The sequence below is a fragment of the Eurypyga helias genome, unplaced genomic scaffold, assembly GCF_000690775.1.
Source record: "Eurypyga helias isolate BGI_N326 unplaced genomic scaffold, ASM69077v1 scaffold2871, whole genome shotgun sequence".
In the NCBI taxonomy this organism is placed as follows: Eukaryota; Metazoa; Chordata; class Aves; order Eurypygiformes; family Eurypygidae; genus Eurypyga; species Eurypyga helias.
The window spans coordinates 1,813-27,717 of record NW_010228799.1 but is presented as its reverse complement, the minus strand read 5'-3'; the positions used below and the strand labels follow the sequence as shown (position 1 = coordinate 27,717).

Below are 25,905 nucleotides of genomic sequence, written 5' to 3'. Positions count from 1 at the left end.
GCTGAGGAAAAAAAGTATGGTTTGATTTTTCCCGAATTTTTATGACATAGTTCATATGTTCAAATCTTAATGCTTTAAGGAGCATTTGCAAAATTGAACAATCTCAATACTTAAAGCTTGCCATCATAATTCTAAATTTAATGTATTATGCTCTGGGTTCAAAATATTTTCTCCATCTGAAAATAACTGATATTGATTTAATCAAAAATGCTGTAGCCTGGGGTAACCTTATGTGTCCATGTTATCGCTATCTGTTTCAGCAATACCATCATAAAATAAAGGGAGAGATATGGAAGATGTAGTCCGTGACATATCTAGCTGCCTACCATTATTTTCATTACGCATTGACACAATAAGATTTTGCCTCTCACGTGTTTCTCCTTCAAAGACAGCGCTATTATAATGTTTATGATGGTATAAGAAAGACGACTTCTTAAAAGAACGCAGTGTCAAATACCTCCTGAAAGCCCTTTGAATAACAAGAGCGGACACCTCCTCTTGTTTCCTTTTAAGGGTAGTAGTAATGGGCTTGTAAGAAACTTCAGATGGATTGGGAGCCACAAATTTTTCTTCCATTTGTAATTCAAGACCATCCAAATCCCCAGATTCTCCCAAGACCCTTTTAGTGAAAGCAAGCAAGATATCCAAGCAGTGAATCTTATCTCCACTAACTATAGGGAGGTCCATGGATATGAGCTGAATTTTGTTAGGCTTTGGAATGCGTAAGGGTTCTGCCAGAGCATCTGCAAAGTCTGAAAGAGCAGAATATTCAATAAACTGTGTTGCTTGAGGATCAAATTTTCCCCAGGTCTCATAAAACATATCAAAGTCATCCTCACAAAGAGGATCCGTGCTTTCTTCGGTGGCAACACTGAAGTTCTCTAAAATGACAGCTATGTACATATTTACAACAATGAGAAACGATATAATGACATAGCTTACAAAAAATAAAATACCGACCCCTTTATTCGTGCAATTTTTTTTCTGTTCATCTGTTAAATTTAAGTTGGGAGCACAGGAATCAGACCCTTTTAACAGAGGGACCAAAAGACCATCCCAGCCAGCTGATGTTGTGATTTGGAAGAGACAGAGCATGCTGTTAGCAAAGGTTTGGAAATTGAAAAGGTTATCAATCCCACCTTCCCAGCCGAGACAGGCAAAGTTTGTCATGCCCACAATGGCATAAATGAACATAACCAGAAAAAGCAAAAGACCAATGTTGAACAGTGCAGGAAGAGACATTAGTAATGCAAAAAGAAGTGTTCGAATTCCTCTAGCTTTTCGAATTAACCTCAGGATTCGGCCAATTCGTGCCAAACGAAAAATTCTCAAAAGTGTAGGAGAGAACAAAGTTCGAAATCCTTCAGAAATTCCAATACCTTTGAAATGAAAAAGAAAACAAAATGTTGTCAAGCCGTATCAGTGAAATTCCATTTTGTTATATTCTGTGCTTCATGTGTTGAAAGTTACATTGATCATATTACATCACTTTCAACAAAATGAGTATCAATACTGCAATTGCTCACAAAAGAGCTCAGGAAGAGAAACACAAGTTGTAATACATTTAATTAGTAAAAAGAGATCAAGAAGATGTATAGTTTGGAAACTGCATCCTCACGGATTTCTCTAATTCAGGGGATGAAATAAGGCATTGCTTGAGTATTTAAAAAATCCCTCTGAATCCATGCAGCTCCTGTGCTGGAAGCTGCGGGACTTGACTCCTAGCTGCTGTCTGATTGCTGCTTCTTCTACAGACCTAAGCCACATGCTAAATGTGAGACTTTCATTAATGCTTGGTACTTGAATGAGATCAGAGAAGAACAAGAAGAAAATAAAGGACAACTGTCTTTTGTTTTGCTCTCCCTCACACCTCATTCTGTCACCCTATTACCGGAGTAAGGAGTACATTGATCAATACAGTAGTCATGTAAACAATTACAAACAGAAGACTTCAGAGGTTAGCATTTTTCTGGGATGCATGGAGTAGCGCAAGGGTAATGTTCTCAGGGACGAAAGAAAAACTGATCCGAGTTCTCTTCTTCTCGTCTACTATTCTCTGATAAATCCTGAGCCTGAGTAGGAAGCACAGGCCAAATAAACTGTGCAAGAAACTAAAGCCATCACCCTTTGTCGAGGAAATGATAAGCATCTAGCTTCACTTGAAAAGCAAAACAAACCAATTTTAGTAAGACTTTTCACAGAAACACATAGTGGCCCAGATTTAGAATGGTGCTGAGACATTAAATTTTCCTGAGCTTTCTAAATCAGCCCTCAGGATCCACCTTCTTAAAAGAAAGTCCTGGAAAATTAAATATATCTTTCCCATTTGTCATGCAAATGGATTTTTAACCTGGATTTACTTTTATTATTAAAAAAAAAACAGTTAATGTGATTACATGTAAATCAAAAGCATACAAACTTTAAAGACAAACAGTTCAAGTACGATAACTTAGAAAAGACGTTACTGCATTAAGTTCCTGTTGTGTTAATTACTCAATAGACATCATACTAAAAAAAAAAAACCCTATCCATGTACTCTGCAAAAATGTAAGGGAAAACAAAACCAAATCCTTTCAGAAGGAATAACTTAGCATATTGATTGAAAAAAATACGATGGATCTGGATTTCGTTTATCAGATATACATAAGTGGTTAGTTCATACTGAAATTTGCCTTACTATTGGTAAGACACATTACCTGATCTAATGATGATTGATACTTACTAACTAGTGAAAGGACCACAACAGTTAAATCAAATATGTTCCAGCCACTGGTGAAGAAGTAATGCCTTAGGGCTAGTATTTTTATGACACATTCCCCAGTAAATACTGCCACAAAAAAGAAGTTGATTTTATTAAGAACATCCTTGCTGCTGTTCTGGCTATTTTCTGCCATCATAACGACCATATTTAGACAGATGAAAGTCACAATGGTAATGTCAAACGCTTTGTGCGATACTATGTCGAACAGTAATCCTTGGAACACGTTCTGTAGAAAGAATGAGAAGAACTGTTTGATGCTACTTCTAAGACCCAGGTTACATTCAAATATTAATCACTGATTTTTGTTTAGAAAAAGTATTTAAGAGAATATAAATTTCACAGTTAAGCTACTAGAAGCATTTTTAGTTGAGTTCTTCAGACCTTCAAAGAAAACACTCAGTATTTGGTTAAGTATTCTCATGTATCATGCAACCACATTTCCTTAGAAAAAAATGTGCAGCAGGAAAACATTCAGAATACATTGTGATTGCTCTTCTAATAGAAAGACTTATTGAAGCAGACATTTTAAGATAAGCAATTCTAATTAAAATGTCATCAGCATGAAAAAAATCTGAGTAGTTAATATGTGAGGCCAAGACGAGAATGAAATTTAAGAAACTATAACAAATAAAGCATAAGATTATTTAAAAGTAAAAAACAGCCATGGGGCATGTGCTGCTCACTATTAATTCTCACCTGCAATAATCCAGTCTAGTTGCAGAAGCAGTATCATGCAAATTGAGTAACTAAGATCATGTTATGAATAGCAAATACATAATATGAGTTTTCAAAAATAGATTGTACTTTTGAATAAGTCATAAATAGGATGTAAATTTCCTTAAATTAACACCCACAAAGAAAGACTGCATTAGATGGAATTAAGAAAAGGAGAGTAAACGGTAAATGCTACATTGAACGAGGAAGATGGTAGGATGCCACAAAGATTATTTCCAGATGCCTGGCTGCTGGTTTTAAACATTGTCACAGTCTTTTTATCCTCTACCATATTCTGCTTCAAATGGTCTCACCAATGGTCTTGGGATGGGTTTCTGAGGTTTCTTGGATCCAAGTTTTTTTAGGGCATTATAGTACTTTTTCTGTTCCTCAGTCAAAAATAGATCTTTTCCACCTAAGTAAAGAGGAAGAATACTGTTGTTCAGCTGAAGTTTAAGCAGTCAACTGAGCAAACACCAGCAAGTTTATGTAAAAAAAAAAAAAGGTAATTTACAGCTGTCATGAGTGGTATCTAAGAGAGCACAGAGACAAAACATGTGTTCACCTTTTCTCCTTTTCCCATTGTTCTTTGAAAAGATATACTGCAAAAAGCTGATCGGGGTTTGATCACATAAGTCTCGTCTAGGCAATGTTCCCAAGCCAGTTTCCTCAACTGTGAGAGCATTTCTAAAGTTTGACAGATCACTTTCATATTTTTAAAGTTACATAAGGCTCATCCACAAGTAATATACTTTCCATTTATATTTTTGGGAAAGGTAGGAACAGAAGTATACTGCTGGGGAGCAAGTAAATGGAGGATTATGAATAAGCACTTTGGGACCAAGTTCTGTGGTGGGTTCCTGATATTAAACTTCTGGTGCTCATCTTACTGGCATCTATGTCACCTGTGTTACTTAGCAATCACTTTGAACCCAGTATTCAGGAGAGGCACTCATCATAAAAGCATGGAATGATTAGCATTTCATAAAACAAACGTAACAATGCTCAGTAGGGAATCTGCACTTCGAATCACTCTGGCAAGACCTCTGAAAATTCAATTTAACTTCACTATATGGAATCTCAGTGAAAATCTCCAAGAAGCAGCAAAGAAATGGAAAAGGGGGAAAAAAAAATGCACACTTACAGCATGTATTGAGAAAAGAAACAGTGTTAAGTCCACATCAGCTTCTAGTAAGCTACTTACACAATGCTGTTTCTGTCTGTTGGGATTATTATAACTGGGACTTTGTTATAAAAGGAAATTATTACAGTGAAGTTGGACTGTTGTTCCTCAACCTCTACATATCCTTTCCCTGTTCAAATGCAGGGAGCAGAATTTCTTGTGAGCCTTATTGCTATCTATCTCTCCCAAGGGTAGTAATTCTTTGACACTTAGTGAGTAAGTCAGCCTATGGAAGTAATAAATGGCTCCTGCAGAGGTTCTGTCTTCCAAATGTGAATCTTGAAACTGTAAACCTCCTGTTGGGACCTGCTTTTGTGGTATTTTTTTAATGAGCAAAATGTTTATTTTTTTGACTTCCAAGTGGATGAATTGGATCAGTTTCCCTTGATATTCTGGATATTTTAAGCCCCTAAATAAATCAGGGAGAGAACTCAATTGACACAAAGTGCCCTTGGCACAAAGAAGCTGAAGTGTACCAGGGAAGGTTCCCTGTTGCTTTTCTTTGGTTGTTGCATTTCCCATTCTAAGATTTTGCCTTCCATTTCTTACTGAATAAAGAACAGGGAATCTGGCAACTATGAAGAGAAAAGTGAAAGCAGTCAGTGCCTCATGGGCTTCAAGAAGCCTTTACATTTCTAAATGGCTTCTTCCTGGGGCCACGGCTTGGGTCTCAATGTAGAAATTTTAAAAGAATCACAGTGAATCAATCTGTAGGGTTACTTTATTGATGACAGGATTTTTTATATGTAGTCAGTTTTAGAAGAAGTTCTGATTAACAAGACCTTTTCAAGTTTCTTTACCAGGAAAGCCGTGGTTACTTCTCCCCTGAGCAATAGTGTTTCTTGATTATCCTTAGCACCTTTGTTAGGAGTATAATCTCTGCAAAAAGGGTTATTTTGTTCTCCAAAGTTAATCTTGAAAGCAGAAGAAAAGAATTCCACTCTCCTGTAGCAAAGTTTATGTAACATTTTCTGGCTTCTCTTTTCTACAACTACCCAATCCTTCCTCCTCATCCTTCAATTTAGAACAAATTAAGGACCTGGCCTGAAAATAGATTTACAGGTAAATGGGACTCCTATTTTTGAAACTTGGTATCTAATCATTATTTTAATTTTATCCATTCAAAAAGTTATTCAAAAGTGTTAGACATCCAGCATACACTTAATCAAATTAGGATTAGAAGAGACCCTGAAATAACTCATTTAGTACTTATCTTTTTCCTTTGTTGGTTAAAATTGCTGATTACCACTCCAATAAAAAGGTTCAGCATGAAGAAAGATCCAAAAATAATGAAAATCACAAAATACATATACATGGCTAAGAATGCTTCAAACTTTGGCTGTTCATCTATCTGTTAAAAAAATCAAAGCAGAAAAATAATATTGGTAAAAATCAGATAATCACTGCTTTATCTTTCTCAATTTTTAATAACAAAACTTTTATTATCAGGAGGAATAAATTATTTCTACACATTTAAACCTTTATTTAGATATACAAGTAGAACTGCTGTCTTGCTCTGTCTTATTGTTGGTAATAACGATAATTAAAAACAAAGATATAATGCTAAATCTAGCTCCAGCAAATTCTTAAGTAATAGCTAAACAGTTCCAGACACAAGTGATACTGTGAATGCCTAGATTAGAAAAACAGCTGAGACTGGACATGATGGTGAACCACCAGCCTTTTGAATGCTATCCCAGACAAGAAGCAGTTTTAAAAAGCCAGCTGACTGTGATCAGCCCTACAAGGCATGATCTTATTAATTAGCAACTATTTCATGACATTCATGAGTACAGGTCTTGAATGAATAAAGAAAACATAAGTTAAATTAAGTTAAAATACACTATAATGGTCAGAGAGAACAAAAAACAACATAAGGAAATGGGGAAGAAATAGAAAGGATGTGAAATATAGGGAATAAAATCTCCAGAAATAGCTGCTAAACATGAATGCTCTTTTAATGCTAGTGTATGCATTTAAAAAAAGAAGGAAATTCACTTGAGAGGCACAGTCCCTCTAAGATATTCTGAACTCTATTCCTGCGACTCATCCAAAACTTGCTACATCTTGCCTTCTGCATTATTGATATAGTAAGTTTTTGTCTGGTGTCACTCTATTTTGACCAGTTTTCCTTTGTCTAAGTTCCAGATATTTGGTATTCCATGGATTATTGTTTCACTGGGTGGTTTGAAGCATTCATCCACTTGTATTTCTGACTTGCAAACAAAGCTGAAAAATGAATTGCATGGACAGAAAAGGAAAGAAGGAAAGGGGAAAGAACTAAAAATTCATTTTAGTGGCTTACCTTACGTGAATCCACTGCTGCATACATAATATCCATCCAACCTTTAAAAGTTGCCTGAAAAAAATGCATGATAAGATTATTATCACAAAAATAAATATAAATAAATAAATAGTTAGAGCTAATATAAATGTGTTAAGATTTATGGAAAAGTGATCAGTGTGCTATAAAAATGCGCATCACTTCCAAAGTGATACTGAGAAGTATGATTCACTGGAGTGCAGTAAAGAGAAAAAGAAATACTTCCTGAAAAGAAAAAAAAAAGAAAAAACCCCACAAAAATGCCACGAATCCTTTGAAATGTGTTTTAATGTTAACTCTTCTTCAATTGAAATTATTTTACATTCTTTGCTTTTTCAAAAAGCAGTAAAAGTGTCATCTTAACTAGCAAATATATTCCTAAAAGGATTTTCTAAGGAATTTCTAAGAAAAGAGCAGATGATTCCTTTCTGTAATTTCCAACAGTTCTGCAGAATCACAGAACTCTTTGGAGGATACAGGGCAAAGAAATTAATCTAGGAGAGACAAAGGGATAACAGACACTTCCAAAAATGCTTTTCTTTGTTCTTGACCTCCTTAGGGAGGTCAAGAAGTTAACATCCCAACACTTCATGACTTATATAATAAAAGAAAATATAGAAATATAAATAAACTGCATCATGCTTTTTCTTTTTCATGCACTCTGAACTAATTTTTACTAAAGAAAATGAGAATAACTTTACCTCTCATAACATGCAGACTGTTTCACGCTTAGTATGTTAGTCAAAATTAAAACAAAATTGAAAAGCCATGGAACACAGTGCCTGATATTCACACAAGGTCACACATGCTAAAGCATTCTTTAGAAGAAACTGCAGTTTGCAGATAAGAAAAATATCCATGGAAGCTAAAAAAAATCCAGTTCCAGTAAGATAGATAGAAGTGTAGTGGTGTCCCATGGTTGGGCTGCTCAACACATTGAAAAAACCAAAACTGAGTAGTTTTTTATAGAACTTACCACTTGGAGAAGAGCCAAGTATCCCATCCCAACATTATCAAAGTTCACATCATTATTTGTCCATGTTCCATTATAGAAAGTACAGTTTTGTCTGTTATCAATTACACTGATATTTCCTTTTTTGAGTATGCATTTTGAAAATTTTTTTCCAAGTAATTTTACTCCTGCAATGTTAAATAGGAGCCAGAAGACTATACAGACGAGCATAACGTTCAAGATTGAGGGGATGGCTCCCAAGAGTGCATTCACAACAACCTTAAATAAACACAATGAATGAAAAAATTAATTATTTACGTTCAATTGAACACCTTTTCAGAAAACCACTTATCTTTTCTTCTTCTGTATCTATTGCAGTTTATACCCCACATAAAAAACAGTAGTTTACAAATTTAAAGCCAGCCTTCAGCCCAATTTCAAGCTTGTCATAACATTTAATTCTGTGGTATCTATCTTGCCTTTTTGAGGACAATTCCTGACACATTCAGGTTGTTAATTAAGTCATTAAGCAATACTGATCCCAGGGCTGACCTCTGAGCCACTAGTAACCATCTGCCAGTTGAACTTCATCCTGATAATCTCTGCACACTGAACCTAATTTCAGCTAATTTTCTTCCTAGTTTATCGTTCACAAATCCAGACCAAATATAACCAATATCTGAGACCATGGAAGGCTCTTCCCTCCCTCAGCCATCTCATCATCGAAGACAAGTCTGAGAGGCAAAAGTAGCCCTTTCTGAATTCACCCTGGCTGTTTCTGCCTAATTCTTTCTTGTTCTTCACAGCTTCCAGGAGGATTTACTCCATACCCATGCTGGGGCCTGAATTTAGTGTCTCATAACATTCCAAGACCTAACACAGGTCAGATGATTGGCATTATACAATTTTTTACTTCTCCCCACTGACTTTAATGATTCCAGGTAGTTCACTCAGAGCAGCTTTTCAAATTCAATTAGAAGAATCCCTTTCCTATTAAGAAAATCACACCCTATTTAAGTTTGAAAGGATTGTAAAGGATCTTTAAGGTCCCTTCCAACCCAAACCAGTCTATGATTCTATGTATCTATGAATCTTTCCTATTGACAAGTAATTAAAAATGGTCTCTATTTTTTCAAGAATATACGGTTTTTTTAGAAGAATTTGCCAACTACACTGGATGAAATGTTTCCATGCCTAAGATAAACCAAATAATGGGTTTTAGAAAACCACAAGTTGAACAAAATTCTTGTGTAGTTTGCTCTGATAATTGCACTGAAACTGGAAACAGAAAATTTTTTGATGTTCACATTACTCTATATAATGACTTGTGGTACTACATTATAATTCAATTTCCTTATTTCATAGGTACTTATAAATGTAGGCGAAAGTGTTATTTCAAAATAACAATCATAAGGTTTGAGTATGCAATTTGAAAAATCTTAATGTCATCAAGCCCCAAAATAGGGAATCAAGGTGTAATTTGCACAAAAATTGCAAATGCAACTATTACGAAATATGCACACACATCCTCAATACCCTTACCTTTATCCCTTCAAATCTTGACAAAGCTCGTAGAGGCCTCAATGCCCTCAGGGTCCTGAGAGATTTCAGGGCACTCCCAGAGGAACAGAGTGATGTGGCTTCGGAAGGAGTATTTAGTCCCCAGGAAACAAATGACAGCTGTATTAATTGAATGGGAGATTATTAAATGGTATACAAAAAGTTATTTTATTTGTGCCAGTAGGCAACCATAGGCTGAATGTTACATATCTTCAACCAGTACGTCAAATGAAGAAAATACACAAAGTTATCATAATATAGATTTATGTAATTTTTCCCAATATTTTAAAAACATAGAATTATTTCATTCTTATTTGAAACACATTTTTCTTTCTTTTTTCCTTTTTTTTTTTTTTGTGTGTCAAAACCAGTTCATATCACTTTTTTTGAAATGCTAGTATTGCAATTTTTTTCAGCTTTTGGAAAAATTTGTGTTTATTTATAATCAGATTTTACATGCAGTTCTCTATATAGAAAATATTAAAAAAAATCAAAATGTAAGACAAGCTGAATATAAACACTTACACATACAATTATGAAGTCAAGCCAACACCAGGCATTTGTGAAATAACTGTGTAAACCATAAGCTACCCATTTTAGAAGCATCTCCATAAAAAAGATGTAGGTAAATATTTTATCAGCATACTCGAGGAGTATTTTCACCTTTTTTCTCTCCTGCAGGTGAATGTCTTCGAATGCCTGGAATTTCAGAAATCAGATTTAAAACAGTTGAGTAGTTTTATGGAAGATTATTTTTAAATTTCACAAGAATACAGTTTGGCTTATCATAACCATTTCATGTTAAATTATTAAAATCAAAAACCTAGATTTTCATCTTTGATGAACAGAAATTGTTATTGTTTTGTTATTTTGCATCTGGATACCAAGTAGTTTTGTGTTCAGCTTAGCCAGATCCTACAGTACATTAAGTAACCACTGTTTCCTTTCAGTTTCTTTCCCCATGTGTACAGAGGAGTCCTGACGGGAATCCCAGGGAGTTACCTTGGAGATTTTCACACAAAAAGTTTAAAGCAGAGAGTTCAAATCTATGGTTCAGTGGACAACCTAAAATTAATGCAGACAAATTGTATTTGGAAAATTCTGACATCTACCATATAGATCACACTCACACTAATTGCTTATTTTCTGCACTATATACTGTTTTATTTAACAAATTACTTTTAGTAGACTTAGTGAATATGTTTTCAAATGAAATTAAATGTCCTGTATTCTGCAGTAGAAACGGATATAACCAGAGTAGCAATGAACCATTAAATCATCTGCCAGTTTACAGGTATCTTCACTTTTAGATTGTGATCATCTTAACATTTGGATAATTCTAAATCTAAACTTTTACAGAGCAGTTAGTCTGTTTCACAAATTGAGAAGTACTTGTACCTTTTTAAGCTTTCCTAAGTAATTTCAGACCCTGAGTTAGTCTCCTAATTAAGCACATGAGTGTCTGAAGAACTGTGTTTCATGAAGAAATATGAAGACTATGATTCCATATATCTAAATTTCTTACACAAGTTGGGGAGAGCCATATAACTTCTAAGGGATACATTTATTAGACTCTTCTCTCTCCGTGGAAAAAGGAGTGTGAGTGTAGAAGAAATAAATTAAACATAATAATATAATTCTATTCCTTTACTGACAATCATAAATTCAAAATTTGAGAAATTAAATTAAATTTACCAGTGCTGCGCTGCTCAATATTATAATAAAAATTATAAAATTTTCAAACCAGCTATGTTTAACAATTCTGTAGCAGGTTTTTCTAAAATTCCACCAAGTTCTGCCTGGAAACTTAGTGATATCCACTACACAACATGGGAAACATTCAACACAACCTGAAAAGAGAAAGAACAGCATTTTGGTTCCATGGAGTCTAAAAAGTGAACACTTCTTAAAATGAGCTTCTACAGCCTATATAAACAACGTGCTGTTTTACCTATGGGGTGATGCTGTGGCTGAAATGATATAAAGCTAAAAGAAAATTTGTAGGCCAAAATAATCTCTTTTAACTGAGAAACTCATACATGGAAAAAGCAGAGAAGCTTTTGTGCCCACAAGCCCTTCTGCCCACCCAAAAAAAAATAACCAAAACCCAACAACAACAACAAAAGGCATTACTTGCTTATCTTATTTTCTGAATTTCTTCTCTTTGTTTTGGAAAGAGATATTACTCTACTAGTGGTTTAGTAAATCAATAGTTTTACTGCTTATTTCACTTGGTTGAACTGCAGAGACGTTACAACTGGATTATCTGTTCACTGTTTGCACCACAAACACAATTCTCTATTAATCCATAAAGGCAGTAGGTTTGAAGCATGAGAGCCAATGGGGTCTATGGAGCCGTTCAGGCAGTCAAAGGTAGGTAGGTGTCCCCACTGGGATGAGCTGTGCAGTCCTCTGAATTCCATTAGCTGTATTCACCAGATATTCATCCACTGTACTAGGAGCTCTGACAAATTCAGTTAAAGTGCCATTTAAGATACCAGGTACTGACATTCATATCCCAACTGACCTCCAGCTGCCCCTTCAGAGTGCTTCGAGTCCCTTTGCTCATGTACAGACACCTACAGTCTGATGCCTCAATGTCAGACTGAATCACACTCCAAAGATGGCATTTTGCTACCTAAACAGAGGGGTTAAAACCATTTTAGGCATTTCAAATGGTACTAAATGCCTGTGTCCAGGCATCCCAACCCTGCTCCAGTTCTGGGCTGGCTTCAGTTACATTTATTTGAGTTTTTATGTCTATAAACAACTGTCTTGGGCAAACAGTTTCTGCCAAGTTGGAAATGTCTTGGAATACTGTTTCATTTGGTGCTACTGCAATACATAAAATATTCTTACTTTCTGCAAAACAGTCCTTAGGTAGGTGTGACACTTTAGGCTTGGGAAACATCTCTGAAAGAATAACTGGATCCACAGTGCTGGCGTCAGAATAGCTACCAGCATCATATTTCTGCACAGGAGAAGGGCAAATTAGAGAATTCATTTGCATTTTATTAATAAGGCTACCAGATGTTAAATAAATTAAACCAATCAGCTCCTCCCACAGGGAAAAAAAAAAATTGTAGTGTATAAATTATCTTAATGTTGCAGAACTACCAAAATAAAATTACAAATAATACGACAGAAAAAGCTAATCCCTACTCTTTGTTTCCATTATCTTAGTTTAATAGGTTTCTTCTAGTCATCTACATTGGACTTAAAGGAAGGAAAATGTTTAGGAGAGATTTTATTATGCTACAGATTTACTTTACAGAAATCTTTGATTTCTCCATGTCACTCCAATTCTTTTTTCTTCTTCAGATACAAACACTGTTTCAAAAGGCTTGAAGACAGGAAGGTCCAGCAGGAAAAAAATGTACACATGGTCTACACATCTCAAAGAACTGTAATTATTGGTAGGTAACCTACGCAGCTATAAAACTAAGGACAATAAGGAAAATAAGTATAAAGAAAAAGGAAGTGATCTATCAGCCCTGAAGTGTAAGTGCCCTGGATGACATGGAAAGGGACGGCGTGAGGACAGAGACAAGAATGAAAGTCAGAAGAAAGAAGTGCTTCTCTTGGCAGCCATGCTGCTCTGCACTAACTTAAGGTCCTAGGCAACCTTCAACCCAGACCAAAAAAGCAATTAATTAAATTCATGGGCATTGAAATATTTTTAATATTAACTTTTTATATACATATAATTAAATAATAGCTAATAAGCAAAACTTCTGGCAACTTTATCTAATACCAGAATATGCTAAAGTTGATTGACTTTTGGAGGTAATAAACCAGAAAGCTGCTGAACTTCCATTTAATCTTCTGGGTCATTAGAGGGAAGTTATGATTCTTCACCTTTTTGGATGCAAAACTGCAATGTGTTAGAACAAGCCATGTTTCTATACCAGAAAAAGCATGGTTATTATGGGAACCTTTTCTAGAGAAAAAAATTTTTGTGTCCGTGGTTGACAGCAAACAGAATTACTTATAAAAATTAATAGTATGTATCAGACATGTTTAAAGTAAGTGTGTTTCTTGATTAATTTCTGTTTACTGATTTTGTACAAAATAATATATTAAGATAAACTGTTAGACATGGCTGTTTATGAGAGACGAAGATTCATGCTCTAAACTATTATTACCATTACAGAGTTGTACCACCTTCACAGAGATTCTACTTGCTACTCTTTGGAAAAGCCCAGCTTGTCCTGTCATTGCTGAATGAGGGAACTGCTGTGACAATTTTCACCTCTAGCATATTCCACAAGATGATAAAAGTTATAATTACCTCTTTTTGTTCTTTCTTTTGTGTTTCTGAACCACTTACAGTTTCAGAAGTCTCAGAAATCTGACCGAAGCCACTTGAACTCCGGCACTGCTCTCTATGTCTTAATCTGCCTCCCTGCATGAAATAATGCAAAACAGTTGATTTTCCATATTTTCCTTCTTGACGGTCATTCTTAAAAGTCAAAAATCTTTATCAGAATCTAAAGCATCCACAAAATTCATCATGTTTGTCTTTTTAAAATTAATTAAATGATATCCCTAAAAGGCCTGTAAAAGAATGGTTTCTTCCTCGATTTCAAATGCTGTGGTCCTGCGGTTATACTGTGGAAATTCATCATTCCTCAAGATCTACATTTATCACACCGATGGATTCCCGCATCCAATGCATTAAATTCTGATAAACTGGCTCAGTAGCAACCTTTGCAGCTGGAGCCCAACAGTCTCATGTTTCTAGTTACAGGCAGAAGACCTACGTGATCCTAATCAGCTCTCAGTCCTTTCCAAGTAATACCAGATTCCACTGCAGTGGGGAAAGAATTCCTGTCATCAAATGTTTATGGGCAACGTATTTCAATGTATGGCAAAGTAGCCACAGATGATTCAGATGATCAGCACCGTCAGCTTCTTTGAGAACTCATCCAAAGATATTGCACTTACGATGTCTCCTCTTGTGACCAAAAATAGAGAAAATGGATCCCACCAGTCCCATAGACACTGACCATAAGTTAATCCATCCAAAAATAGCACCTGCTTTACACATTTCTGCCATGGCATAATACTAGGTAACTGCTCTTTGTCCTCAAATACCTGTTATGATAAATATAAATATTGTGGCATCATGATCCTAACACGACTGACACTCATAAAATACTCACTATAACAAGTTAATCTAGTTGCAGGATAGTCATCAAAGCCTGGTGTTCCACCTGAGCTTCCTGCTCACACATTTGGATGTGTTTTTCAGATGAGCTAAACCCCACATTGCCACACGCTTCCACCACCACTTTTGCTTACAAAGAAGAAAAGCACGGTTGCAACATCTTAGAAAAACTCATTGTTACTTGAATGTGGTAGATGGAGTAATAAGCAGAAATTCATAAAAATACTGAAGTGAAAATCATAAGCTACTTTCTGTAAAAGGCTTTCTATCTTGCTTTATGTGAAGAACCTGCAAAACAGCTCTTTCTTCTGTTGTACAAGCCAGCTTATAGAATCATAGAATGGTTTGTGTTGGAAGGGACCTTAAAGACCATCTAGTTCCAACCCCCCTGCCGTGGGCAGGGACACCTTCCACTAGACCAGGTTGCTCTCAAGCCTCCTCCAGCCTGGCCTTGAACACTTCCAGGGATGGGGCATCCACAGCTTCTCTGGGCAACCTGTTCCAGTGCCTCACCACCCTCTCCAGGAAGAACTTCTTCCTGATATCTAATCTAAACCTCCTCACTTTCAATTTAAACCCATTACCCCTTGTCCTGTCTCTACAGGCCCTTGCAAAAAGTCCCCCCCAGCTTCTATTGGTACTTCCTTCAGTACAGGTCTGAGAAGGGTTAACAGCTTTTTTGTTCACCTTCTGACAACAGATTGCAGGGGAGGCATACTGCAGTCTGCTGCTTCTTATTACTGCTGCCTGTGAATAAGACAGTCTTCTAGAAATTTACTTAAGGTCCTTGTGCGCTGAGCTGCGTTGAAACTACTACCGGATGTTTCACGCACGTAGCTGCAGCACTGTCAGTGAAATAAAAGGCATTTATATGGGAATAAGAATCTCACAGGATGACCCAGCGATTCTGAACTAAAATGCATTCATGCAGAGAGATCATCATACTCAAAGCAGCATCCATATCCTTTCTAAGCAATCATATCACATAAAAGTAATGACGCTGTAACAAACAGAATTTCATTAAGACACATCACCCTCCTCAAAGGAAATGAAATAGGTACAATCCCATTTTATTAAAAGGGTAACACATCATTAGAGAGAAGAAAAGAAAGTAAAAACAAGGAAAAAAATAATCAAGAAAGCAAAATGGGAGAAAACATGAAGTGTGAACGTGGGCAACAAACAAGTAATACAGTCGTGCAGCAAGGGACACTACTGAGTGAGGACACAAGGCGTTAAATTCAGTTGCTTGCCCTGCATTGCTTAGTGTCGTTTAAGATACTTAGGGGTACCTAAGACATGGCATAGTTAAATACAGCACGCGATTTACAGGAACTGATGGACACGTTTCTGGAGGAGCATTTAGAAGCCCTATGACATAATCCAGCACTTCAAAAGAAGCACTTCATAATCCAGCACTTGAAGACATCTATGAGGTGAGTAGTATCTAGAATCTTGAGATTCAGATACCTAAATGGAGTAATCCAATGGTGGCTGATACCTAGTGCCATCTGAGGTGCTTCTACATACCCCTGGCCTCCAGATGCCAAAAAGGGTTCCTATAGCTCCTTATTTGTCAGTCACATGTGGGTGTGATAGACACCTGAAGTATCTCAAATATCCCTAAATGTCTACGTAATTCAAGGGAAATGAATTGCACTGTTATTGACTGTCATGGCAGTATAAATACCTCAATCACATGCAGAAAGACTTGAGCTTAATCCTGCCCAACACAACAAAACCAAGAGAGATAAAGTGGACTCCAAAGTACCATAGGGGAGTATAGGGGATTTAAATAAAAAATTAAGAAATTATTTTTTTAGGGTGAAGCTTTTATTTGCATTCTCTTTAGATTCTATACAACTGAGAGGCAACATAAAAGCACAAGAGGCCTGCTTTCCAAAAATTCCTGGTGCCATCTGTAAGGCAAAGGAGATGAAGAGAGTCTTTCTTGAACCAACTTCATTTAGCAATCAACAGAGAAAAGTGGAAACAAAACAGACACGCAGAATTATGGCTATCAAGGAGAAGAATGATGGAAAAGTGGATATTAAGTAAGATATTGAACATCTTATTGCACAACCAAGAATATTAGGTAGTTCTTGCATTTTGAAGCTACTAGAAGAACACAAAGTAAAATGGCAGAAATGACAGAAGAGATAACATTTACTGTTGAGTCTTTGAGACTGTATTTGCAGATGCACGTTACAATAATTTTTCAATTATTAATCTTCCTTACCTCTTTTCTGTATTCTGTCTCTGGGCACACACTGTGCTCATCATCACCCTCATCAGTATAAGTCTCTGCTACTGCAATGGGAACACAGATACTATGACTGGTTAAAAATTCTTCATATTTCCTTGTTATTGAGGAACTCTCTTCAGTATTGTAATACCCAATGTCAAAGCAATTCTTGTCTTTATCCTTTCTGACATCTGTCATGGCATAGTTATTTTCCTCTAAGTCTTTGGCAGAAATTTTCACCAGAGTCTTCTTTCTGGCTGTTGTTTTGAGGCTTCGTTTCATTCTTTTGTTACAACGATCCAAAATTCTGTCTTTCAAAGACTTCAGGCCCTTGTGAATCCGTGCAATGGCAATCTGACTTTTAGTCATTTGTCCAGTTTCCTCTTGTCCCATTGAGGGGTCAGTGCTGAATGAACTCAGCAGCAAGGCGATGAATAGGTTGAGCACCTTAAAATAGTTAAAGCAAGTTAGAGACACTATTGCTAACAGAAAAGACATTTCCAAAAACACTCCTTAGATAAAAACATCTCAATATTGCTTTCATCAAGCACTACAATTAAATTATTTACTATTATACTGGAATATTAATATAGCATGACATGGCTCCTTCTGGAAGGAAAGGCAGGAAAAAGAGGAAGGAAGTGAGGGTTTGGGTATATCAGATATATTTTCACAAGCTCTGATGTTCATATTGTATGACAAGGTAAATATGTTGAAAAACACCAGGCAAAAATAAATTTTATTAACACCACCATCAAAAAGGATCCAAAAATCCAAGCTGATTAAAAAGACTTCATCTTCCAGTATATATACATCAGATCCAGTATATGTTACACAAACCAGAAAATCTGGGTACTGTACACTGTTGATAATATGAGGGTGAGTCAATAAGCATTTAAAGCACTGAACAGTTTGGTTATCTGATGCTAGCAACAAAAAAGGTTAAGAAATCAGACACCAAATTATCAAAAGCACTGCACTTCTACAGTCTGGGTAGAAGAAATAATTTTGTGTATTTTGCGGGGAAAAAAGTTTAAAAAGAAAGAAGACAAACATGTATTAAGTAACATCCAGAAAAGAGAATAGTGTTAATACTCTTGAAAAGATAAACTCAGAACAAAAAAAATGGCAATGTAACTGGATGTATTCAGTAGTGACTGAAAAGCAGCTTGAAACTCACCACCAGGTTTCCTATCACCAGGACTAGTAAGAAAATGGGAAGACATAGCCCTTTTCCAGCCACTTCCATACATTCCCACATGGTTTCAATCCATTCTCCACATAATATTCGGAATATAATCAGGAATGAATGGCAAAAATCTTTCATGTGCCAACGTAAATCCTCACTGGTGCTTATTTTAGAGAAATTATTCTCATAATAGCTGCCCAAAACCTGCTTTCCCACTACAGCAAAAATAAATACAGTGATAATCAAAACCAGGGTGAGGTTACCCAGAGCACCAACTGAGTTCAGAATAATTTTCATAAGTGTATTTAAGGCTGGCCAGGACTTTGCCAATTTGAAGATCCTGAGCTGTAAGTAAAACACAAGAGAACAACGTGAGTGGCCAACACTGCATAGATAGCACAGCACACATAGCAAGCAGACCCTGAGTTTATCACGCTCTCTTTACTTCAGTACCAGCATCATCATTTTTCCCACAAAAAAAGGGTTTTAATTGTTCTGATGCAAAAGCGCTGTACTTAAGTTCAGATGGGTAATGTTACTGAGAACAGAGAACTGCCAAAGGAAGCTTTCAGATCGTTTGTGCTAAGTTAGATATGAGCATGTGTAATTCTATTAGTATTAATACCAATACCAATAATAGTAATAATAATCCAGTGGCTGATAGGTACTTGGACAAGACTTATGAAATAACAGTATTTTGGACTAAATCATATGTAATCAAATAATAACTAGAAAAACAATTTTTTCTACCTCTCCCCCAACAGAGTTAAAATAGGATCTGAGAAGCCAGAGGGATCTATTCTATGCACCCTCATAAGTGAAAAAGGACATTTTTAGTCAAATTAGTATTCAGGGCTCTTAAAATTTCCTAGTCATGATATAGAGGATGAAACCAAATTCAATTGGATTTCTAGGTGCGATGACTCTGAAAAGCTATAAGAATGTTAGATTTAATTAGTAAATTTAGCATTCTAAATACACAGCAAGAATGCAAGCAAAAAGTAATGTTAAACATAGACACCTCAGAGCTATTCCTCTTTTTTCCCTAAAATGGAGGAAAGCCTTGAGGAAAGCTGTGTTATTTCACAAACCTCAGCTCAAAAGAAAAAGCTGTGAAGGAACCTTTGCTATCCTAAAGCTCATGGAAACACTCAGATAATATCTTTTACTAATTGAAGATCTGAAATGCAGGGGAGCAGTGCCACTGTACAGACCTAACAGGGAACCAGTGAACTCTCTGCTAGGTCAAATCTCCAAGGAGTGAACTGTTTCAGAGGTCTGTAGTATCCAATATACCAGTAAAATAAACTTGTTGAATGTATTCTTTAATAATAATTTAATATTCATCCTAATTAAACATTCATGTTGGCTTACTATGCACTATCAAAGAGACCTAATTTAACATATTCATCAGTAAAATGATTTGAGGGTATTTCATTGTAATAATTTACAAATTGATAGAACTATGTACTTTTAAAAAAGAATAAAGATATAATTACCAGCCTGAAAGATGACAGATTTTCTTTAAAGCTTATTAGGCCAATCATAACAACTATGCTATCAAAAATATTCCATTTTTGCTGAAAATAGTTGTAGGGATCTAAAGCAATGATTTTCAAGACCATTTCTGCTGTAAAAATCAGGGTGAAGACCTGGAAAGAGGAAAAAGTCAGAAAAAGTATGTCTACTTATGGGACTTTCCCAGTATAAATATGGGGTTATAACTCCATATTGGCTCTAACATAGACTTAACTTACCTTGTCACTTACAAAAATCATTTGTTGGTAAATGTATCGCATGCCAGGGTACTCCAGAGCCATGAATAAGGTATTCACGATAATGCAAACCATGATTAAGAGATCAACAAATGGATCCAAAATTACCAATTTCACCTTCTCTTTGACTGCTCTCCAGAATGGACAACAATTCCAAATTAGATACTTCTGAGCAAAACGTTTCAGTAATGGAGGACATTTCAGTTTTGACTCTTGCAGTTCTAAATGACAAAGAGGGAAAGCAACATATGAATAATCTTATGTGGGATTTCACAGTATGAAGAAAAAGACAATCAGTCACAGAAAAGATTGAAAAGAAAAATCAATCTCATTTAAGAACGACAACATCATTGAAAAAAATTGTTTCACTCATTCTACACAAACTAATCACAAGCTATTTAAAGGTTACCATTAGGTTACTATTCTCATCATTATAGAAACATGTGATATTACCCACCTCTTCATATGTTCATTATACTATTGAAGGATGACAAAGGATCTGCATTAAGGAGAAGTAACTGTCTCTGGGGAAACGGACAATTTGTTTTCTGGGAGTTGCATCAGTTCAGTCACAGATGCAGCATGGGTTGAAAAAAGCCCAGGATAAAATGAAGAACAGTGTCCCTCATATCTTGGTTTCCATGGCTGAGGATAGGGTTATAAGTCAAGTTGGAAGGGACCTCAGGAGATCTTTAGTGCAAACCACTACTCAAAGCATGGTCAGCCATGAGGTCAGAGACTGCATAACATGTTCCTCTGTCTGACTGTCCCCACGGTGGAAGTTTCTCCTTCCACACAGTTCAAAGCTCTCTTCTTTCAATGTCTGTTGTCTTATATTCCCACTGTGCACCACTGTGAAGAGCTTTGCTCCATCTCCTTGACAATGTCTTCCTACGCACGGGAAGACTGATATTAACTTCCCTTCAAAACCTTCTATCCAGACGGAACCAACCCAGCATTGGGCAAGTGTTCCAGCCCCTGACTTGGTAGCCCCCTAGTGAACTCAATGTGATTCTTGCACCAGGGGGGCTGGAAGGCAAACTGGGCACAGTATGTGGTCTCGCAAGTGCTTAATAAAGGATGATAATCCTTTTTCTCCTGGCCATGCTCCTTGTAATATAGTGCGGGATTCTGTTAGCCATTGCTACTGCAAGGGCATGGTGCTGGCTCGTGCTCAGCTCACTGTCCACAAGCACCCACAGGGCCTTTTCTGCTGCTTCCCAGCCCACCAGCTCCCAGCCTGCATTGTTGCAAGAGACTCCTGCAGATAAGCAGAAGTTCACATTTGTTCTGGTTGAATTTTCATAAGGTTCCTGTTGACCCATTTCTCCAGCCTAAGTGTCTCTAGATGGCAGCTCTTATATCCAGTGTATCCAGTGGCATCCTCCCCCGGTCTGGTATCATTTGCAAAATTCAAGAGCAAGTCCTCTCTTCCCTTTCCAGGTCACTTAGGACAAAGTGTGTCCTAGGAAACACCCCTGTGGTACCCCACTTGTTACCTGCCTCCAGACAGAACCAGACATTCCGAGTTCAAACATACAACCATTTATTTTTTCTCCAGCTGGTTGTCCCCCCATGCAGACCCTAACACCCCAACTTGGATGAAAAAATACCGTGGGAGACAGTGTTGAAAGCCTTACTAAAGACAAGGTAAATGAAAAACATTGCTCTCCCCTCCTCCACAAACCCCAGGCATTTTATTGTGCAGGGCAATCAAGTTTGTCAGGCATGATCTACCCTTGGTAATTGCAAGTTACAGTTACAGAGTTACGAGAATTATTTATTTTACAGAAATTTACATTTGATTGCAGCATAATTTCCCCTAGTGACTTTTAAAATAATGCTGACTGTTTGTGACATGTTCATCTCTTAGGTCAAGTTACACAATCACCAGAGGAAAAACTACAGAATGACTTACGCAAATTATCGGTAATAACAGTGGCTGCACTCATTAACCTCTGTCTTCGAAAAGGATCGTTAATGGAGTCCATTGACAATTCATAGGACAGCAGTATCTGCCTCTTTGGTCAGAAAGACAACAGAAGGCAATGTAACAGGGGAATATGAATAAGTGGCAATATAAGAATTATGTGCAGCATAAGATAAATATGCTTTTTTAAGTACACATTGTAATGAAGCCTTACCTTGCTGAAAGAATGTAAACCAAAATGATACAACAATATCATGTGTTTGCCTTTGAAGGCAAAGGACATTTCATCAAAACCAGTAGTATTTTTCAAGAAGTTGTTTCCTTCTGAAAATATGTAACTATAATAATGCCATTATAGAAGAAATAGAGAATCATTAATAGTGGAGCAAAGGAAAAAATCATTCAATCTTTCCAGTGACTGACAAAAAGTACATACAGAAAGAACACTGATGATCAATTTGCACAAATTATTGGCTGTTAATGATGAATTATTGATTATTAAGAAATAATATTTATTTAATATTAAGAAAATGTATTCAGTGAATTAAAATTATCAGTTTTCCCAGCCCTAGTAAGCCTATCAAGATCTATACTAATATTGAACTGCCTAGAACCAGGGACTACTTTTGTGTTCATTAGAAGCTACAGAATACTAAATTCAGTGTTCCTGACTGCACTGAAGAACAAACAGGCCAACACCTGGATCTTATGAGACACAGCGAATTATTATCAAAGATTCAGTTCATGACACGTTAATACACACACGCACACACACACACACTTTTTAAAGACTAGGTAGACAATTGTAAAACACGGGCTGCAAAGAATAGGTGAGACAGTAGATAGAATAGGTGAGATAGTAGAGAAAAACAGAAAGAAGGAAGGTTCTAGTATCAGGGAGGACATAATGAGAACTACCAGCTGACAGGGAACTACTGACTAACCACATCATCTATCTTTACTGACGTAAATAACTGGTGATGAAAAGTCCTCTGACACACTGGGATTTAAACTAGGGATACAATAGGGAAATAAACCATCCAAGTTTTTATAGAGCTTTTATATCCTACCAAAATGTTTCTAACCAATATACTTTTTTCTCTTTGACTTAGCATCTTTAGCCTCTTTTTGTGATTAAAGTAGAGAGTGAGCACAGCGTTTGAAGATTTCTCAGTTACTAGTACAGAGCTTGTACTACCAGTAGTTGCCATAACATGAAACAAACTGCCATGTTCGTTGCAGATTATATTTATTTGACTAATGGTAGAACTCTACATGGGAGCAGCTCACATTGATGGATCATGCTCTAGGTCTTTTTTTTTTTTTATAGTATGAAATGTCAACATTTCTAGGACAACGTGAGAACTGTGATGCATGGGAGAGGAAGTGAGTGTAAAGGTGGACTACACATCTTGAAGAACCCTCATGATTGATAAATAGCTGCTTCTGCTGTCAAATGATGATCTGTAAGTATGTGTAAGACAGCAAAAGACTACAACCAGGATCTCACACACTCACAGTTACCTGGAGCTGGGTCTTGGAATTCTTCATACAGATAGTGTAGAGGCATCTTTTAGCAATCACAACAATATAGTCAAAATTCTTCAGAATATCATAGAATCATGGAATGGTTTGGGTTGGAAGGGACCTTAAAGATCATCTAGTTCCAACTCCCCTGCCATGGGCAGGGACACCTTCCACTAGACCAGGTTGCTCAAAGCCTCATCCAGCCTGGCCTTGAACACTTCCAGGGATGGGGCATCCACAGCTTCTCTGGGCAACCTGTCCCAGTGCCTCACCACCCTCTCCATGGAGAACTTCCTCCTGATATGCCACTAAATCTCCCCACTTTCAATTTAAACCCATTACCCCTTGTCCTGTCACTACAGACCCTTGTAAAAAGTGTCGTCACACACACACTCCCCGACCCTGACCCCCCACCCAGCTTCCTTGTAGGCCCAATATACTCCTGAAAAGTTGGTTCCACTAAACATATCTCTAACTAGGTTCTAATGAAAACTACTATCTGTTTCCAAAGGTTCCTATACAGAGATATTCATAACTCTGCCATTCCCTGCACATAGAGAGGGGAAGGGACCTTGTGAAGGGTCTGAAAAACTTATTTCTGAAATGTAAAACCACAGGTTGCATTTGGCATCCAACCTGTGCAGATTTGCAACCTTGGATAAGGTGTAGAAACTCAACTTAATTTATCTCCTGGCTCAGTCATCTCCTGCAACACAGTCACAGACTTAGAAGAAAAAAGTTCAATAGGGATTATCAGCCATAAGAGGTGCTTTTTATACTTACAGAAGATTTGACACCTGCTAAGGAAAGACATTTTTCTTCTTCAATAGGTATAATAATACACTACCATGGACTGTGACAGAGTGCTCCCTTTAAGTACAGCAGAACCAAATTAGGCCACTAAATTGCATAATATTGGTAACACAGCAGGGAAAATGTTAATGACAATATAAGAAGCAAATACTATACTAAAAGAGATGAAGGACAACAGTTGCTGCCAAGTGGATGATTTTGACTACTTCAGCTCAGACATATAATTTAATATAGCTAGGTTCATGGAATTTAGAAGGAATTCTGACCATGCTGACTGCCAGGATGAAAACCGATTCCATTTTAGCTAGGATGACAGGTCTGATAAAAACTTCCCAACAAGGATACTTTTCAAAAGGAAGAAAGTTGGGTCATTTAGCTCTGCAAATAGAAAGTATCCATTTTCTATGAGATGAGTGGGAACAATTCTGATGTTCTGCCAGAAGCAAAAGAAAATCTGTCATGAGATGGAATGGACTATCAAGGGAGGGAGGGTGAGGTGGTGCACCTAGAAAATATGCTGGGAGACAGAGGGGTGAGTGATAATCTTAAAATGAACAACGTATGTTATATTTGTGACCCAAAAAAATTAAACTGTCATTCAAGTCTGGGAGTTTAGAACCTAAATCACATGAAGATAACTGCAAACACAAACTTGGAGCACAATCTAGTTGCCTTAATCTAGGAATTTATTAATATTTGAGATGCCATAATGTATTTGAGATATCCACACAGCGCTGGAAGACCTGCCACAAACACCAAAGATATCCAGGATAACCAAATAGCACCAGATGCTTGTAGTTGTGAATCACACCCCTAACATTACAAGTCTTCACACTGAATTAAATCCAACCCTAAATATTTAGGCCAGAGAATTAGCTGTGTGTACAAAGAAAGATTAGGTCATTAGGGAAATTCTAAAACTTACAGGATTAAAGTCCATACAGTGCTGTCTCCTGACCACAAAATCTAACTTTCAGCTTGCTTTAAAAAAAAAAAAAGTTAATCCAATGCGTGCAAGAAGGAAAAAAAGGGAAAATGTGCAAATAAAAAAAGCTTTTCTGTTTATCAAATTGTTGTATCACATGCAAGTCCAAAGAATACATCTATTTTGGATACTTACAAGCTTCTTGTGGCTGCGACCAGGCTGTGATTGAAACATATGCTCTTCTTTGTCACGATCACCTAAAATTAAGCTTTGTCCGAAGATAGGTTTTTCTTTATTTATCTCTTTTTCTTTTGAATTTTTCATGTCAACAACTGACATCTGAGATCTGTCACATAGGGCCTTATTAACTTCTTCCGTAGCCAACATCTGTAAAAGAAATAGAATCATGGAATCATAGAATGGTTTAGGTTGGAAGGGACCTTAAGGATCATCATCATGGGCAGGGACACCTCCTGTTGGAGTTAAATAGCAAAAGGTCTGTCTATTAATACAAGGCAAAAGTCAATGCATGGACTGGGATCATATACAGTTTAATTATTATGCTATTTGAATGCTTTGCACTAACAATTCCTATCTTTCAAATATTAAACTACTACAAAAAGATAGGAGTACAAAATGCTATTGACAACACTGAAAAACAAAGCAGTGTTACTTATCAGCTACTGTAATTTAAGTTTGTCCTTGCTACTTAAGTTACTGTATTTTTTTATCTGAATTACAGAATATTATAGTGTATCCTTTTGCTCATCATTTCTTGCTTTGTAAAGGACCTTGAGCCCAAAGACAACAGAAGACTAAGGGCTCAAAATAAATCCTA

General features: G+C 36.6%; 1 protein-coding gene across 1 annotated transcript in view; it reads right to left on the bottom strand.

Moving 5' to 3' along the window:
* Positions 1-228: 228 nt before the first annotated feature.
* LOC104515960 (sodium channel protein type 5 subunit alpha-like) overlaps positions 229-25,905 on the bottom strand; it is a 26,600-nt gene continuing 923 nt past the window's right edge. Inside the window, exons 2-19 of the mRNA XM_010160137.1 lie at positions 25,263-25,454; positions 21,791-21,893; positions 20,803-20,805; positions 19,855-20,093; positions 19,597-19,749; positions 18,089-18,442; positions 16,903-17,355; positions 13,785-13,955; positions 12,353-12,464; positions 11,189-11,343; positions 10,019-10,192; positions 9,476-9,613; positions 7,958-8,212; positions 6,964-7,017; positions 5,868-6,009; positions 3,790-3,890; positions 2,723-2,987; positions 229-1,379 (exon numbers count right to left, since the gene is read on the bottom strand). Of these exons, the coding sequence (XP_010158439.1) occupies positions 229-1,379; positions 2,723-2,987; positions 3,790-3,890; positions 5,868-6,009; positions 6,964-7,017; positions 7,958-8,212; positions 9,476-9,613; positions 10,019-10,192; positions 11,189-11,343; positions 12,353-12,464; positions 13,785-13,955; positions 16,903-17,355; positions 18,089-18,442; positions 19,597-19,749; positions 19,855-20,093; positions 20,803-20,805; positions 21,791-21,893; positions 25,263-25,454 (4,215 nt within the window). The remainder of the gene's footprint in view (positions 1,380-2,722; positions 2,988-3,789; positions 3,891-5,867; positions 6,010-6,963; positions 7,018-7,957; positions 8,213-9,475; positions 9,614-10,018; positions 10,193-11,188; positions 11,344-12,352; positions 12,465-13,784; positions 13,956-16,902; positions 17,356-18,088; positions 18,443-19,596; positions 19,750-19,854; positions 20,094-20,802; positions 20,806-21,790; positions 21,894-25,262; positions 25,455-25,905) is intronic.